Below are 15,516 nucleotides of genomic sequence, written 5' to 3'. Positions count from 1 at the left end.
CAGTGGAAAGTGCCAAAGCTATGATCAAAATAGTCATCTTAAGAAATTCTCCCACTGTGCTGATTTCTAAGGAGTGAAATAATGGTGAATTGAAATGACTGAATTTTGTCAGAGACTCTCTGGAACTGCAGGCAACTCACCAGCACTGTGTGTGTGGCCGGTACTCAAGGTATCCTCCTCTGAAGGCGGCAACTAGAAAACAGACAATCTTTGAGTGAAAGAAAAGACAGCTACACGCTTCCACACTTTCTTTAACATCAAATTCAATTACTTTACAAGGACTTTCAAGGGCCAATTCCCCAAATTCAAGGACCGAACATGGCATAGTTTGAGATGGACTGAGGTTAATTAGCCTACTATTACAACACAGATTTTTTTATAATGAAAATTAGCACAAGCTCACAGACAATTAAAGAGAGAGGCTTGAACTTCTCAACTGTGCTCTTAGTTCCAATGCAAATAATGATAAACCCACCGACTCCAACACCAGAAAAACATTTTGTTTTCATTTGCTGAAAGCTGAAGACAGAGCACATGTCTATTTTCAAAAATGTTTAATGGCTTGATTTATTTATTTATTTTTCAAATTCACAAACTTTGAAGGATTTCAAGGACCCATGGGAACCCTGCAGCTAGTCCTAGTACTGTATGTTCCATTCTGTTCTTGTCTGGAGAGAGAACATTACCCAAAACTGTATTCAAAAACCTTTGAGCACAAATGATGTTGCCCTGCTTGTTGGCGAATGATAGTAGCTGAACACATTAACCCTTTTACTAATTGTTAGGGGCCAGTCTTCAATTGGGCATTATCATAAAACACAATTTCTCTAAATTACATTATTATTATTTATTTACCGTAAATTCCGGACTATAAGGCCCACCGGTGTATAAGCCGCACCTTCAAAGTTGACTATTTTTTTCTTATATAAGCCGCACCGGACTATAAGCCGCGGGTGTTTTAACTCATTGAGTGCCAGCCACTTTTGGAGAACGGACGCTCCCAGTGCCAGAGTTTTCAGAGCGTTTTCAGTGATTTCTCGAGGCCCACAGAATATTGTGTGATATTACTATGTAAACACCGAACACGCAAAAAGAACAAGGAGACTCTATTGTATCATCAGCAAAAAAAAGTTTATTGATACCATTTTCCGTTCTTTAGTTATGAGCCGGAGAAGATAGGTTGTTTTCAGCGTTTTCAGGCATTTCAAATTATAAGCTGAGATATTCAGCCTTTTGTGAAATGCAGCATTTCAAGCACATTCACTGACTCTAGATACGGTAATATTTTCTGATGTAGTGATGTGGTGTAGTTGTGTCCTGCCCTGCGTGCCCCACCCCCCCTCCCCCCCCCCCTCAGCTGAAAACTCCTCCCCACACTAGTAACACACAGCCTCGCACCAAGCGTCTAGGAAGCCTGGGAAGCGCCGCCTCCCAGGCAGCGCAACATGGAGAAGTCACACGCGGACTGCAGTGAAAGGTTTGGCTTTTCAGTGTCGCGCTGCTGCTTTTCTAGCGGCTAATCATGTGGAGAAACTATGCTGACAGACAGACAGAGGCAGAAGGACTCAGTTGTGTGCGCGGATTGACTGTGTTCGCACGCACCGTCAGTTGCAGCCAGAACAATCTACATGGCTTTGGACTGCAGCATGAGCGGGTTCTCTTTCATCAAGGCTATTTCAGGCTGTGTATTCCTGACATGTCTGTAATCTGGAGAGCACTGTCGCCACCTAAGGGTTCTGTAAAATAGGTTATAGACCTCCAATAGCTACTATAGTTGTACAGGAGCTGCGGAAGGCTTTGATCGACGTCCCACCGTCAAAAAACGCATTGGACGTCGAAGGACGTCCGTGGCACTCTACGTCACTATTTAATTGGACGTCGAAGGACGTCCATGGCATTCAATGAGTTAATGGTATTTTTTTTTATTTTTTTTTATTGTGTTTTAATGTTTAATTACCATATGTAATGCTCCCATTTATTAACATTTCATCAAAACAACATAACACAACACCACCTGTGTTGTTATTTACAGTGCACACAGTGTCATACAGTGTCATACAGTGTGGTGAAAAGAGGGCAAGAGAGGAAATTAAAACAGAAGTGGATTTATAGTTAGAAAGAGTGCTAAAAAAGAGAGATTTTTTTTTTTTTTTTTTGAAAAAATCCATAGATAAGCCGCACCGTTATATAAGCCGCAGGGGCCAAAAAAGGCCAAAAAACGGGAAAAAAGGTGCGGCTTATAGTCCGGAATTTACGGTATTTTATTTTTCTGAAAATTTCCCCCCATTTTCTCCCCAATTGTACTTAGACAATTTCCTTGCTGTTCCATCCCCTCTCTCGATCTGGGGAGAGCGGTAGACTAGCACCATGCTTCCTCCGACACATGCGCAGTTGCCAGTCGCTTCTTTTCACCTGACAGAGGGGAGCAGTTGGCTCCCCTCTGTTTCCAAAGAAATACAAGCTCACCAGCAGGACGTAGCACGTGGGAGGATCACGATATTCCCACCAGTTCCCTTCCACCCCGAACAGGCGCCCCGACCGACCAGAGGAGCAACCAGGACACATGCCCTTAATCCAGCTTCCCACCCGCAGACACAGCCAATCGTGCCTGTATGGACACCCGACCAAGCCGGAGGTAACATGGGGGCGCGAACCTGCGACCCTCGTGTTGGCAGGTAGGCAGGGAATCTACCGCACTTTTATCACAGTTTTGATATAGGAGTACGACTAGTCTGGAGCCCTTTTCACTGCTTCTGGACCTGGGGGCGTAAACCAAGGAACCGGAACCTGTTTACCGGATACATGTGCGCCAAAAAAATCTTCCGTGTAGCTAACGTTAGCTAGCTAGAGCCTGATAACACGTTAAAAAGGTACATAGTACATAAAACAAAACGTTGATGCAATATGGCATCGCCACCTGTTCGTGGTGACTAGCTATTCAATGGGGGAAGTTGGGGAACGATAAAAATGTGGCACATACATCGGGTTTACATGTTCCGGTGCCGGTGTCTGGGCGGAAAGAGTAAATCTATGTTTTTCACAAGAAATGGGTGCCCGTGACGTGAGGTTAGGCGTGCTCTACTAAATACACTGGAGGGCGGTAGTGGGAAATGTGGGAAGTCATATTTGGGAAGTAACCTGTGCTAGTCGCTGAGGGAGCTGGGAGAGGAAATGGCGTCGAACCGTGATACAGAGAGTGAGAGTCAAATTGAAATTGATGAAGATCCGAGAGGGCTGGAGAATAAACGAAAAAGTTTCAGTAGTGTATCGAGTGACAATAGTCAGCAAGTGAAGAAAGTGAAGTCTGGTCCTTTTAGTGTTGGTATGAAAGCAGTAACAAAGGATGATGGAATTTTCAGTAATCCACACGACGTGGGAAAGTTTATTAAAAAGAAAGTGGGAATGGTTAAATCTGTCAGGGTGACTAGAAGTGGAATGGTAATCATAGATTGTGTGTCGAAGGCTCAGGGTTTGAAAGTCATTGAGATAAAAAAAAATAAAAAATAAATGCATATTGTAGGGTAGAGTGTTTTGCTCTTGGAAAAGAGCCCATGAAAAAAGGAGTGGTGAGTGGTGTAATGTGTTCCAATTGATGTTGACGTGGACACGTTTGACGATGTAGACGGTGTGTTTGAGGCAAGAAGAATGACAAGGTTTGTAGAAGGTAAGAAGGAGAACAGCCTGTGTGTTTGACTTTCAAAGCAGGAGTTCCCGAAAGAGTGTTTGTTGATTGTGTGAGCTATAGGGTGAGGCCGTTTGAGAGAGCGCCTCTTCGGTGTTTTTGTTGTCAAGGATATGGTCATGTAGCTGCAGTGTGCAGAAGAGATAAAATATGTGGGCGATGTGGGAAAGATGAATGCAAAGTTGAGGGGTGTAAAGGGCAGGTTAAATGCCTGCATTGTGGGGGGTCGCATCATGCAGGGTCAAAACAGTGTCCAAAAAGGATTAGAGAGGTGAAAGTGAACAAGGTAGGCCTAAGAGAAGAGAAAGGAATATCGTATGCTGAGGAAGTTAAAAGTGTGGAAAGGAAACATGAGATAGTGGAAGTACGAAAGGAACAGGAGAAGAGTGGTGCTGGTGAATCTGGAAACAATTTCTGTGTGGACAAGAAAGCCTTTTTGGCTTTCGTGGCGATGGTGATCAACTGTGCTCTGGAGATAGAAAGCTTGAGAGGATGAAGATGGTGGTGGACGCTGCCAGGAAATTTTTGGATATTGAGGACATTTCGGGAGATGACTTGATGCAAACGCTGAATGAAGCGTTTGCTTCAGCCTAGTCGACTGGTCTGGGCCACAGTATGGATATTGGGGTGAATGGGCGCATTTTGGGTGGACACTTTTTATTGATATTGTATTTGCACTATTAGTTTTAGCAATACAGTAGGTGGCGGTAATGCACCATTTAAGGATGCCAACTGCCATAAAAACTTCATAGAAGAAGAAGAAGAAGTGGGAAATGTGTGAAGTTGTTCAAAAACTTGGCAAGTTGGCATTGTAAAGCTAACGTTAAATGGAGTACTGCTTGCTGTAACGTTAATAAATGCATGCTGAATAAAGAGTACCTGATCAACCTAACGACTTGTCAATGTCAAATGTCTTCAGTTATACGTAGCTAACGTAGTGTTTAGCGAGGCTGGTGATGATGTTAACAATCACATGGCCACACAGGATGGACAAACATGTTAATTTCGCTAAGCTACTTTAACGGCGTTGCAGTTTTATCAGGCGAAACGGTTAATGTTAAAATCCAACCTGTTTCCTCTTCTCCAAATATTTTCGCTGAAGCTTCTCCACTGTATCGTCCACGTCGGTGTCTGAAGACATATTGAAGCTTAACTGCTCTAGCTAACCTCTCTCTCTCTCTCTCTCTCTCTCAGTCTGTCTGTTTGTTGACACTGGAAACTCATCTAAACTTGGCGGATGAGGAATGACGAACGGTCACGTTCTTCTTCTTCTTCTTCTTCTTCTTCTTTCTATTTCCGGCAGTTTAAACGCAACATGGCGTATTACTGCCCTCCTCAGTTCTATACTTCAACTACTCCCACAATTGGAAAAAATAAATAAACAAAAATAAATAAATAAATAAACACTATATCCTCTGATACAACTCTGATTCATGCAGAAATGTCAGCACTGCCTCTGTGATCAGCTGGTGGTTCTTATTCTTCAGGCCAAAGAAAGATTTTAGAGAGAAAGAAGAAACTCCTACTACTGTTAACCTCTTATAAAAGATTTCCCTTTCTTTCCTATACCTTCTACATTCTAGGAAAACATGCTTCACAGTTTCAGGCTCTCCACACTCACACCGCCCATCTGGATGTTTTCCCACAATGAACAAGGTACTATTTAACCCACAATGACCAAGCCTCAGTCTACATATCTTGACCCTATCGCTCCTAGACCCATATCCAGCCAAGTTGATTTTGACCTGAGGCTGCAGAGAGAAATAATGTTCTTCTTCTTCTTCTTCTTCTGTTTAGTTTTACGGCGGTTGGCATCCAAAATGTTGCATTACCGCCTCCCTCTGGACTAATACATCCACTGTTCCCTATTCCATTACAGTCTTTTTAACAGTCCAGTTCCTCTCAAAAAACTGACCACTATTTTCTTCCCCTCCACTACTCCCACACATCCCATTATACCCTTCACACTGGCCTCTATTTGTCCCAGTCTCTGCAGTCCAGTCATCATGATCACCCTCTCTGCTTCATATCTCCTGCATGAGATCAGAACATGCTCCACCGTCTCCCTTACTTCACACTGACTACAATGCCCAGTTGGATGCTTCCCTATTAAACTAAGTGTTCCATTTAAGTTGCTGTGACCAATTCTCAATCTACCTATGACTCTCTGTTCACTCCTATTAGCCCCACTATTCCCCACCACTCCCACTTTATTTTGTATACTATGCAGATGTCTCCCTTTTATTGCCCTGTCCCACTGCTGTTGCCACTGTTTAACTATTTCCCTCCATACTATGCTCTTCCCCTCTGATTTTGAAAGTTTGACATCAATGTCCACCTGTTCTCTCCTGATCGCCTCCTTTGCTGCCCTGTCTGCTTTCTCATTACCTGAGATTCCTACATGAGCTGGCACCCACATGAACTTTATAATTTTCCCCTGCCTATCTAACCTTGAATTAACAAACAACAGTTCATATACTAACTCTTGATGACTTTTCCCTGCTCCATTTTTAATACTTACTAACGCTGCCACTGAATCACTACAAATTATTACTTTATTTTCCACCCCTTCCTCCACCCACTCTAACGCTAACAAAATTGCCACTAACTCAACTGCATAAACACTTAAATAATCTGATGTTATTTTACTGATATCTATCCTCTTACTGGGAATCACCACCCCCACCCCCACCCCTGTTACCTGTGTCTGTGGATCCTTAGACCCATCTGTGAAAATCTGCACGTAGTTCCCATACTCCCTGTTCATATGACTATAGAATTCCTGCACTAAATCTACCTGTCTACTCCTGCTCTTTATTTCCAAAATGCCCATGTCCACCCTCGCCTCCTTCAAAACCCACGCCGGTCTCACTGGCCACAACACCGTTGGTGAACGGTCACGTGCTCGTGGTTCTTCTTCTTCTTCTTCTTTTTCTTCTTCGTCTTCTTCGTCTTCTTCTTCGTCTTCTTCGTCTTCTTCTTCTTCTTCTTCTTCTTCAAGGTCTATCCTCTGCAACTTCAAGTTACCAGCCAGGAACGGAAGAAAGGATACTTTGCCTTCAAAATAAAGGCATCACGTTTGTACGTCTAATAAAAAATACTGTAATAATCCAATACTGAATAATCTGTTTGTGGAAATTTGACAGTTTAGTGGGAATCTTGCAGAAACTCAAGCACTCTTTTTTACATTAGCCCTTAGGCACATGAACCACATAGAATACGGATAATAATGAATAATTTGCAATGGCTTCTGTGTGCTCTAGACTCGTGCCGAATCGTTATTTTATTTTTGAAAAACGGCCACCGGAAATGCTTTCAGCCCAGGCCATGAGGCAGCTTGACACTAATGGAAAAGGCAACATGGCGACGAACACAGGTGGAGTGACCATGGATAGAGGAGACATGATGCGATATGCCGAATATACACCGAAAACAACAGTGAGGAGTGAAGCAGAGATAGACAGACGGCTGGTCAGTACATGTGTGTTTTATACAGTCTGTCTATAGACATTTGGAGACAGCTAGGACTCGGAGACAAGTTGACAACCCCTCCTTGCTAAAACGGAAGAAACTAAACGTGAGGTGACCGCTAACTGTGAGCCAGGGTTATTGCGTCACAGCCGTCACTGCCGGTAGCGTTAAATATGGAATTGAATTGCCTGCAACTGCAAGCGGTTAATTTATGGCGTTTTGACATACACTGATGATGTCATCAGTGAATTTATGACATCACTGGTAGGTTGAGGCGATGTCTCGTCATAGCTACTTTCACATGCCGCCGAGCGTTTCATGGTGTGTACGAGCCGTCAGCCTGGCTGGGGGCGTGGTCAGGGTGGGGTTAAATCCCTCGTTCTATCCATTCAGCTAAGAATAGCACAACTTCTTTACTTCGTGAAATTAGTACAGCTTCTTTATTTCCTGTCCTACACTATTGGATGAACTGATTAATCAGGTGTGCCTGATCATTGTTGTGACTGCAGCACACCTGACATTAATCAGTTCATCCAATAGAGGGTATGCACACCCACTGGAACACGCCCCCTCAATCGGGAATGAGTGTCAAAATGAGTGTCAAGTTCCTCCCTGAGCAGCAGGTGTCGGTTATCTAGGCTGATTACTGCATTCAAGCTCAGTCTTGCTGTGACTCAGTGGGCGTGACCCCACAGTGACTTCTGCCTCTGTGACATCACATGCATACCCTCTGATGACAGGAAATAAAGAAGCTGTACTAATTTCAGGAAGTACCGATGATGATGTTTGGAGCGTTATTTAGCCCCCTTACCGACAAGCTAGTGTAACCGAGTTGAATCAGCGCGGATTCCTCGTGAGTCCCGAGTGGTAGCGAGTCCACCCCTGGGCAAGCCCTTAACATGGGTTGTTGCAAGTACCACCTACACAACGCCATTACACTAGCATGCTTGGTACCAAGTGGAAGAAGTGGAAATTCAAATTGTCTGGGTTAATCAACTGTATTAACGACCGATGTCACTCAGTCTGGTAACAGTAGGATGTTTTGTGTTGGTCACACAGGGTGGGACTCTGATTGCAGTTGGACTTGGTGTGGCTGCTGCAGGCTTTGCAGGTAACTTAAGAATAGAGTAACTGAGCTGCAATGATTAGTCGATTAATCGATTAGTTGATCGACAGAAAATTAATCGGTAACTATTTTTATAATCGCTAGATTAATCTTAGACGAATTGTTAAGAAAAATTCGCTTTTTACTCAGAGTCCAGGCCAACTCTGCAGTGGAGAACTGGCACTTTATTTCAGTACAACAGTGAACATAATGCACGGCCTCTCGGTGACGTTGTCGTAATTGCAGGTGACATCCAAACAGTGTTGCATCATCTGTGACACCACAGACACCCAGTTCATAAATGCTGCAATACTGAAACTGCAAAGGTAGTGTTTCCCATACATTGATCCTTTTGTGGCGCACTGCCACGACAGGATTTTGACCACCACATACCCCCCCCCCCCCTCTCTCTCTGCCTGTTATTCTCATAAGGTGCATAACGTAAGGTTAGCACTTAGCAGCTCAGAACAGCTCGTTAAGAGCTGATGATGGCGGCGTCTCGTTTGTGCTCGATAGCTGACCCACGGCACGGTGGCTCAGTGGTTAGCACTGTTGCCTCACAGCAAGAAGGTCATGGGTTCGAACCCCAGTCCATCCCAGGTCCTTTCTGTGTGGAGTTTGCATGTTCTCCCTGTGTTTGTGTGGGTTTCCACCGGGTGCTCAGGTTTCCTCCCACCACCACTGGCAAAAGAACTGGAGTTGGTCCCCGGGCGCTGCACTGCGGCTGCCCACTGCTCCTAGTTCTAGGAAGGTTTAGTAGCGGATGGGTCAAATGCAGAGGATGAATTTCCCCATGGGGATAAATAAAGGATAACTTAAATTAACTTTAACTTGAACTTTAACTTAATTTAATTGTTACTTTCGTCGCTCTGCTGTTTGCTCTCCTTTCAGCCTGGATAGCCTGCTAACTGGTAGCCTGTTCTGTCACTTCCTGCTAATGCAGTAGCCTGTTCTGTCACTTCTGCTCCTATGTGTGCACTTCCAGAAAAAGTCTGTGTGTTGCTTCCGCGGCACGTTACTTTCGTTCCGGAGCGCTATTCTTCTTATGAAATAGATTTTCTCTTATGAAATTAACACCAGGGATTGTCCAACCGAGGAGAATTTGTCAGTTTGTCATTTGAAGTTGTCAGTCCTACTACAGACGCTGGACAAAAGCTTGGTTGATGAAAGATCAGATATGTGTTTGATGAGTTTGTGTCGTGTCATCCACAGGCCGCTATGCTTTCCAGCTGTGGAAGCCTCTAGGACAAGTCTTCTCTGAGACTGTTAAGAAGATGCCCACATCAGTGAGTAAAGAGTTAACCACCCCGCCCCTAAGTCTGCTCCAGCCCGACCAATATATCGTTTGACCGATATCAATGGCAGATATTGGCTTATCACAGATATATCAGTATCGGCGTATATGTTGTCCGATATACGCTGATATATATATATATATATATATATATATATATATATATAGGCAGCATTTTATGTACATTTGATCCTTTTTATTAATTTAATTTAATTAATTAATATATATTTGTTCTATTTGTTTTTTTTTATTAATAGTTATTTAGAATTATAAAATTTCCAGTCAAGTTTATCAGTGTACTCATTTTGGACAACAAAGTTTATTGTTAAACTGTATCTTGCCTCCATTATTACATCATTACACACACACACACACACAAAGTTAATCTATGTATATATAAAGAATATTGGCCGATATTTCAATATCAGATTTTTTTTTACTCCCTAATATCGGTATTGGCATTGGCCACAATAATCCAGTATAGGTCAGGCTCTTTTTTCAAATCTGTCTGACCTTTCTCTGGCTTGGTACAGGACTCATTGGCAGATGTGCCTGTAAGTCATTGTTAAGTGAGTGGCCGTGCACGTCTACACCTTTTTCAAATGTCTCTGCATTCTCCACTGTCCCTCCAGGCTTTCTCATCATATTACAAAGGAGGCTTTGAGCAGAAGATGACCAAACGTGAGGCCAGCCTCATCCTGGGCATCGGGTAAGAGGAAGGATTAACATTGTAATAAATGTCAGGCACGACTCTTAGTATTCTGCTCCATTGTTGGCAGTGTGGTCCTTCTGTAGTTGTGTGTGCATGGCTCAGTGCTCAGAGGTGATTGGTGGTTTTGATCACATGGATGTATTCTGTGTTTTATGGCCAGCCCAACCAGTGCTAAGGCCAAGGTACGAGAGGCCCACCGGAGGATCATGGTCCTAAACCACCCAGACAAAGGCAAGCTGAACCCTGCATCCCCTCTCTATTTAACATGACCCTCTGTGTTGCATCCCCTCTCTTTTTAACATTACCCTCTGTGTTGCATCCCCTCTCCATTTAACATTACCCTCTGTGTTGCATCCCCTCTCTATTTAACATTACCCTCTGTGCACCCTGCATCCCCTCTCTATTTAACATTACCCTCTGTGCACCCTGCATCCCCTCTCTATTTAACATTACCCTCTGTGCACCCTGCATCCCCTCTCCATTTAACATTACCCTCTGTGCACCCTGCATCTCCTCTCTATTTAACATTACCCTCTGTGCACCCTGCATCCCCTCTCTATTTAACATTACCCTCTGTGCACCCTGCATCCCCTCTCTATTTAACATTACCCTCTGTGCACCCTGCATCCCCTCTCTATTTAACATTACCCTCTGTGCACCCTGCATCCCCTCTCTATTTAACATTACCCTCTGTGCACCCTGCATCCCCTCTCTATTTAACATTACCCTCTGTGTGTTGCATCTTCTGAATCTAAACAGGGGACAAGACCCCAAACCACATTTTGTGCAATTTATACATTTAGCCTCAGACTGTCTCCGTTTTGTTTTATTTAACTTTACATTAGTAACTGTCATGTGACAGCCAAAGTGACAAACAAAAACATTGGCATGTGTCAAATAAAGTGTTGAACTGTTGTTATTTTAGTGGCAGCAGCTTGGAGGTTTTAGCTCGAAAATAAAATGCACTTCAGCGAACTGCACTGGGTTGGACCAGCCTGAATGTAAAGTAAAGTCTCACTAAGTCCGAGTTTACACATGACTAAAATGTTAACGGTTGCACTACCTGAGATAGTTCCAACGTAGGCATTAATTTGAGCTGTTTAACCTCCGCTATTGCGTAGCAAAGTACAGGAGAGACTTGTCTTTACACACACTTATTGACCATGACAGGTTGTAGCCTACAAAATAATGCTGCATTAAAAGGTAAATGGCCTGCATTTATATAGCGCTTTTATCCAAAGCGCTTTACAGTCAGTAGGTACATTCACCCATTCACACACCGATGGCGGCAGGTTACCACGCAGGGTGCTGGCACACCAACGGAGCAATTTGGGGTTCAGTGTCTTGCTCAAGGACACTTCGACATGCAGACTGGAGGAGCCGGGAATCGAACCACCGACCTCTTTTATCCAAAGCGATTAGTGGACGACCCGCTCTACCTCCTGAGCTACAGCCGCATTAAAAACAACACCGAACACAGTGATCGACAACACAAGTAGCATACTTTATTTTCTGAGAGGATCATAACGTGGTGAATCACAATGCAATGATGATAAGTGCTCACTGCTCACCACAGATGTAACAATCTATGAACCTAACAAATAGCAATAATGTGATCATTTGGTTACTGTTAATGAAATATGAAAGCCCTAATTTGTGTTTGGCAACATGGCCCAGATTGTCAGCCAGACTGTTTTCATTCTGCTTAATTTGACAACGGTAATAAACACCGTTTTCACCGTGCTTTTCACTGATTGGCCGCAGAAAGTGAAAACGTCATTTTCTGCAACAATATTTTGGGTAGTGTGGACTACTACTTACTTACGATGTAGCTTAAGCAAAGATGGTGCAACTACTAAACAAAGACAGCTTTAGTGTCAAACGAACTAGTTTCAACGTATTAGACGAAGACTTTACACCCTAATTTAATTGATTGTGTGTGTGTGTGTGTGTGTGTGTGTGTGTGTGTGTGTGTGTGTGTGTGTGTGTGCGCGCGTGCGCGTGCGCGTGTGTGTGTGTGTGCGCGTGCGTGCGTGCGTGCGTGCGTGCAGGTGGTTCTCCGTACCTTGCTGCAAAGATCAACCAGGCCAAAGACCTTTTGGACAAGGAGAACAAACGATGAGCCGAACCCATCACCCCGTCCCGGACCTCAGTCCATGCCTGGACCTCTGTTCGGTTCCAATCACATCCATAGAAGAATTCCCTTCTTAACCTGATGACTCTGCTAACCTAGATTTAGAGAAACCTGCTTAAGATGCCCCACATTCACGGGGTGTGTTCTAACCTGGTTTGTTCATGGCAACACGGAGCCTCAACTACAGGGGATCAATGGTTCATGTAAAGGACTTGAATGTGAACCTAATCAGAGTAGAGACACTGGCCAGGTCATTATGTCGGGAACACGTAGCCCTTGTCCCTACCTCCAGCCCCTTCAGCCCCCTCTTTTACTTGGATCCATGCATGTGTTGCTGTGGGCCCCTGGGGACCCGGTCTCTTAGACCAGGGGTTCCCAACCTTTTTTGTGCCAAGGACCGGTAGATACATGGGAAAAAAAGTTGCGGACCAGTTGTCAATTTTAATGGTTTTAGTTACATATATATTTACTCACCAGGTGAGTAAAGCGTCTTTGAGTCCTAGAAAAGCGCTATAAAAAAAACATGTTTATTATATTATTATTATTATTACTATGTTTATCTTCTTTTTCTTTTTTTTTGGGACCGGCTCGCGGCCCGGTACCGGTCCGCGGCCCGGTGGTTGGGGACCACTGTCTTAGACAACGGTTTCTGCATAAAACGGCAAACTGTCGTTGCGTTCTGGCCTTTGATTCCTCATGTATACGACAGCGCTGTGATAACGATTCGCGTGCAGACCAGAGCCACAAATCTAAGTAATGGTAATTGTGATACTACCGGTAGTTGGGTTTTTTAATCTTCATAGATGACAAATAAAGTGAGAAACGAACCTCCGCTTTCCGTCGTCACTGAATTGCTGCAGATAACCCAACTATACACCGCTGCAGATTGGTTGCATTAAATAAAAATTGTTTTCTTTGCAGCACTTGGCAGAGGAAATCGATTTATCTGGGCGTGAGTTTGAGCGTCTGTATTGTGCTGTAACGTTAATGTATGGTAATTAATTAATATGTACCAATGTTAATAGTGGCACTTATCGCACATTATGTATTTATAGCACCTCATTTGGCTCGTTATCAGACTCTGATGTCATGAACGCTATATTATTGATCATGTTAAATAAATGCCCTTTGCTTTCATTCGGGTAAATCCTATTTACATGTGCTATTTACATCCTTCGATGCACAAAGTGTCATCACACTTTTTTGCGTTTTCAGGCCCCAATAATGCTGTTGTCGTGGAAACGGAAAGCCCAAACGCAACAAAAGTTTGCTGCTTTATGCAGGGAGTGTTGTCGTGGAAACGAGGCCTTAATAAGAAAGAACCAATCTGTATGCAGGGATGCTGGAAGTCAAGTCAGAGTTCGGGGTGCTGAGAGAAAGTCTAGAATCTAGATAATGACATTAAATGCTGGGGTTGATAGCATTTGTTACACAGATTTGGCACAAGATTTAATCATTTTTGATGACTTGAGAATTGATTAAAGGGGAAAAAAAGAGAAACATTCCCCCACACACCACCTGAAGACCTCATGACCTTGAAAAACACCTTAGAAAATGTAATGCTGTGATGCAGTATCAATAACATTTGAAAAGTGAAGATTTTGTGGGATATTGATATATTTGATTGGATGACGAGCACTATTTTCTGAAAATGGTTCAGAAAAACCCACTTATCTTCGGTGTAGCTGGACATCACATGCATTTTCTGAAATTCGTATGTCTCTAGTTTGTGGTTGTAAAGTTTCATGAGGCTGTGATGACCCTAGAGCAGTGATTCCCAACCTGTGGGCCGCGGCCCCCTGGTGGGCCGCGAAGGTATTGCAAGTGGGCCGCCAAATCATTTCCAAAAAAGTATGATTTTTGAAAAAAAAAAAAAAAAAAAAAATTTTTTTGAAAGATTTTGAAAAATCAAACTTGAAAAAGTATGATTTTTGTTTCTTTGATGTTATTGCTTTTGCTTGAATTGAAGTTTCATCTTTACATCATCTTTATATTGGGTTTGTGTTTATTTGTAACCCTATCGATTTAATGGGCTTTCTTCTGATATTTGGATTTTGTTTGGATCTGATATTGGATGTCAAATTGTTATGAGAATGCATTTTTCCATTGTTGAAGGATACCGTTATTTATTAATCATTTGTTAATTAGCCTGTTACAGACAGCCCCTTGCTTGTCATTTCTGACATCTGTGTGGTGCTGATGGACAGCTCCTTGAATGATTGGTGTGTGTGTGTGTGTGTGTGTGTGTGTGTGTGTGTGTGTGTGCGTGTGTGTGTGTATGTGTGTGTGTGTGTGTGTGGACAGCTCCTTGAAAACTGTAATACTGAAGGTGTTGCAACATGTTACAGGTGCTGTGTTAGTGACTGTGGAGCTTCCAACATGTTTCTCCTGTATTCAGTTCAGTCCTTTATGTTCAATTTTCAATAAAAAAGTGCTCTGAGAATGCATTATATGGCCTTTGTATTTATGGGGTCGGAGGTGGGCCGCAAACATTTTTGAGACATAAAAGTGGGCCCTGAGTTGGAAAAGGTTGGGAACCACTGCCCTAGAGGTTACAGTAGGTCATTTTATACAGTGAGGTCAAGTTTGGAAAAATACTCCCTACAATGAAATGGCTATGGGAACTAACATCACACATGAAGACAATTGGCTCATTTAATCCACATACCCAATGTATGCAATCCCAAGACTGTTTAGGGACCCCAGTATGCAGAAATATTCAAATAGGAGAACATTTTTATTTATTTTTTAATCAGGGACAGTGCACATTATTCAACATCAATATCAATGTAAATGTTAATGTGCCAGGGTTAGCTTAAGAGCTAATTTGCACCTGTAGTCCCTGAGCAGGTGAAAATACTCTGGCTGTATGGTTACAAAAGTGGCATGTACTGGCTTTATGTTTTGTAATTGGTCTTATCCCAGGTAGAGAATGAGTAACATATTTGTTTTATTTATCTTTCATCAGCTTGTAAAGTATGAAATGCATATACTACTGTATGTAGAAGCATATAATAACAAATTCAAGTGTCTAAAGATGAATGAAGCATCCCCGTGGATGTGGAGAAATTGGAAATAATTAAACAGAAAAATTAATGTGCACCTGATTGTGTGGACA

The 15,516-nt window shown here is 43.0% G+C and overlaps 1 protein-coding gene across 1 annotated transcript; it reads left to right on the top strand.

Annotated features, from left to right (window-relative positions):
- The first annotated feature begins 7,050 nt into the window (after positions 1-7,050).
- Positions 7,051-15,516, top strand: dnajc15 (DnaJ (Hsp40) homolog, subfamily C, member 15). The gene is made up of 6 exons (XM_083638466.1): positions 7,051-7,153; positions 8,213-8,264; positions 9,471-9,544; positions 10,185-10,261; positions 10,425-10,495; positions 12,316-15,516. Exons 1-6 carry the CDS (start codon positions 7,070-7,072, stop codon positions 12,384-12,386), a joined length of 429 nt encoding a protein of 142 aa, XP_083494592.1. The 5' UTR covers positions 7,051-7,069; the 3' UTR covers positions 12,387-15,516.

The sequence above is a fragment of the Poromitra crassiceps genome (assembly GCF_964638095.1).
Source record: "Poromitra crassiceps genome assembly, chromosome: 6".
Classification (NCBI taxonomy): Eukaryota; Metazoa; Chordata; class Actinopteri; order Beryciformes; family Melamphaidae; genus Poromitra; species Poromitra crassiceps.
This window is presented reverse-complemented; position numbering and strand designations above follow the sequence as displayed.

Coding starts and splice junctions, on each gene's coding strand:
- dnajc15 (XM_083638466.1), top strand. CDS start 7,070: ATGGATAGAGGAGACATGATGCGATATGCCGAATATACACCGAAAACA. Junction 7,154..8,212: donor CAGAGATAGACAGACGGCTG/GTCAGTACATGT, acceptor TTGGTCACACAG/GGTGGGACTCTGATTGCAGT. Junction 10,496..12,315: donor CCTAAACCACCCAGACAAAG/GCAAGCTGAACC, acceptor GCGTGCGTGCAG/GTGGTTCTCCGTACCTTGCT.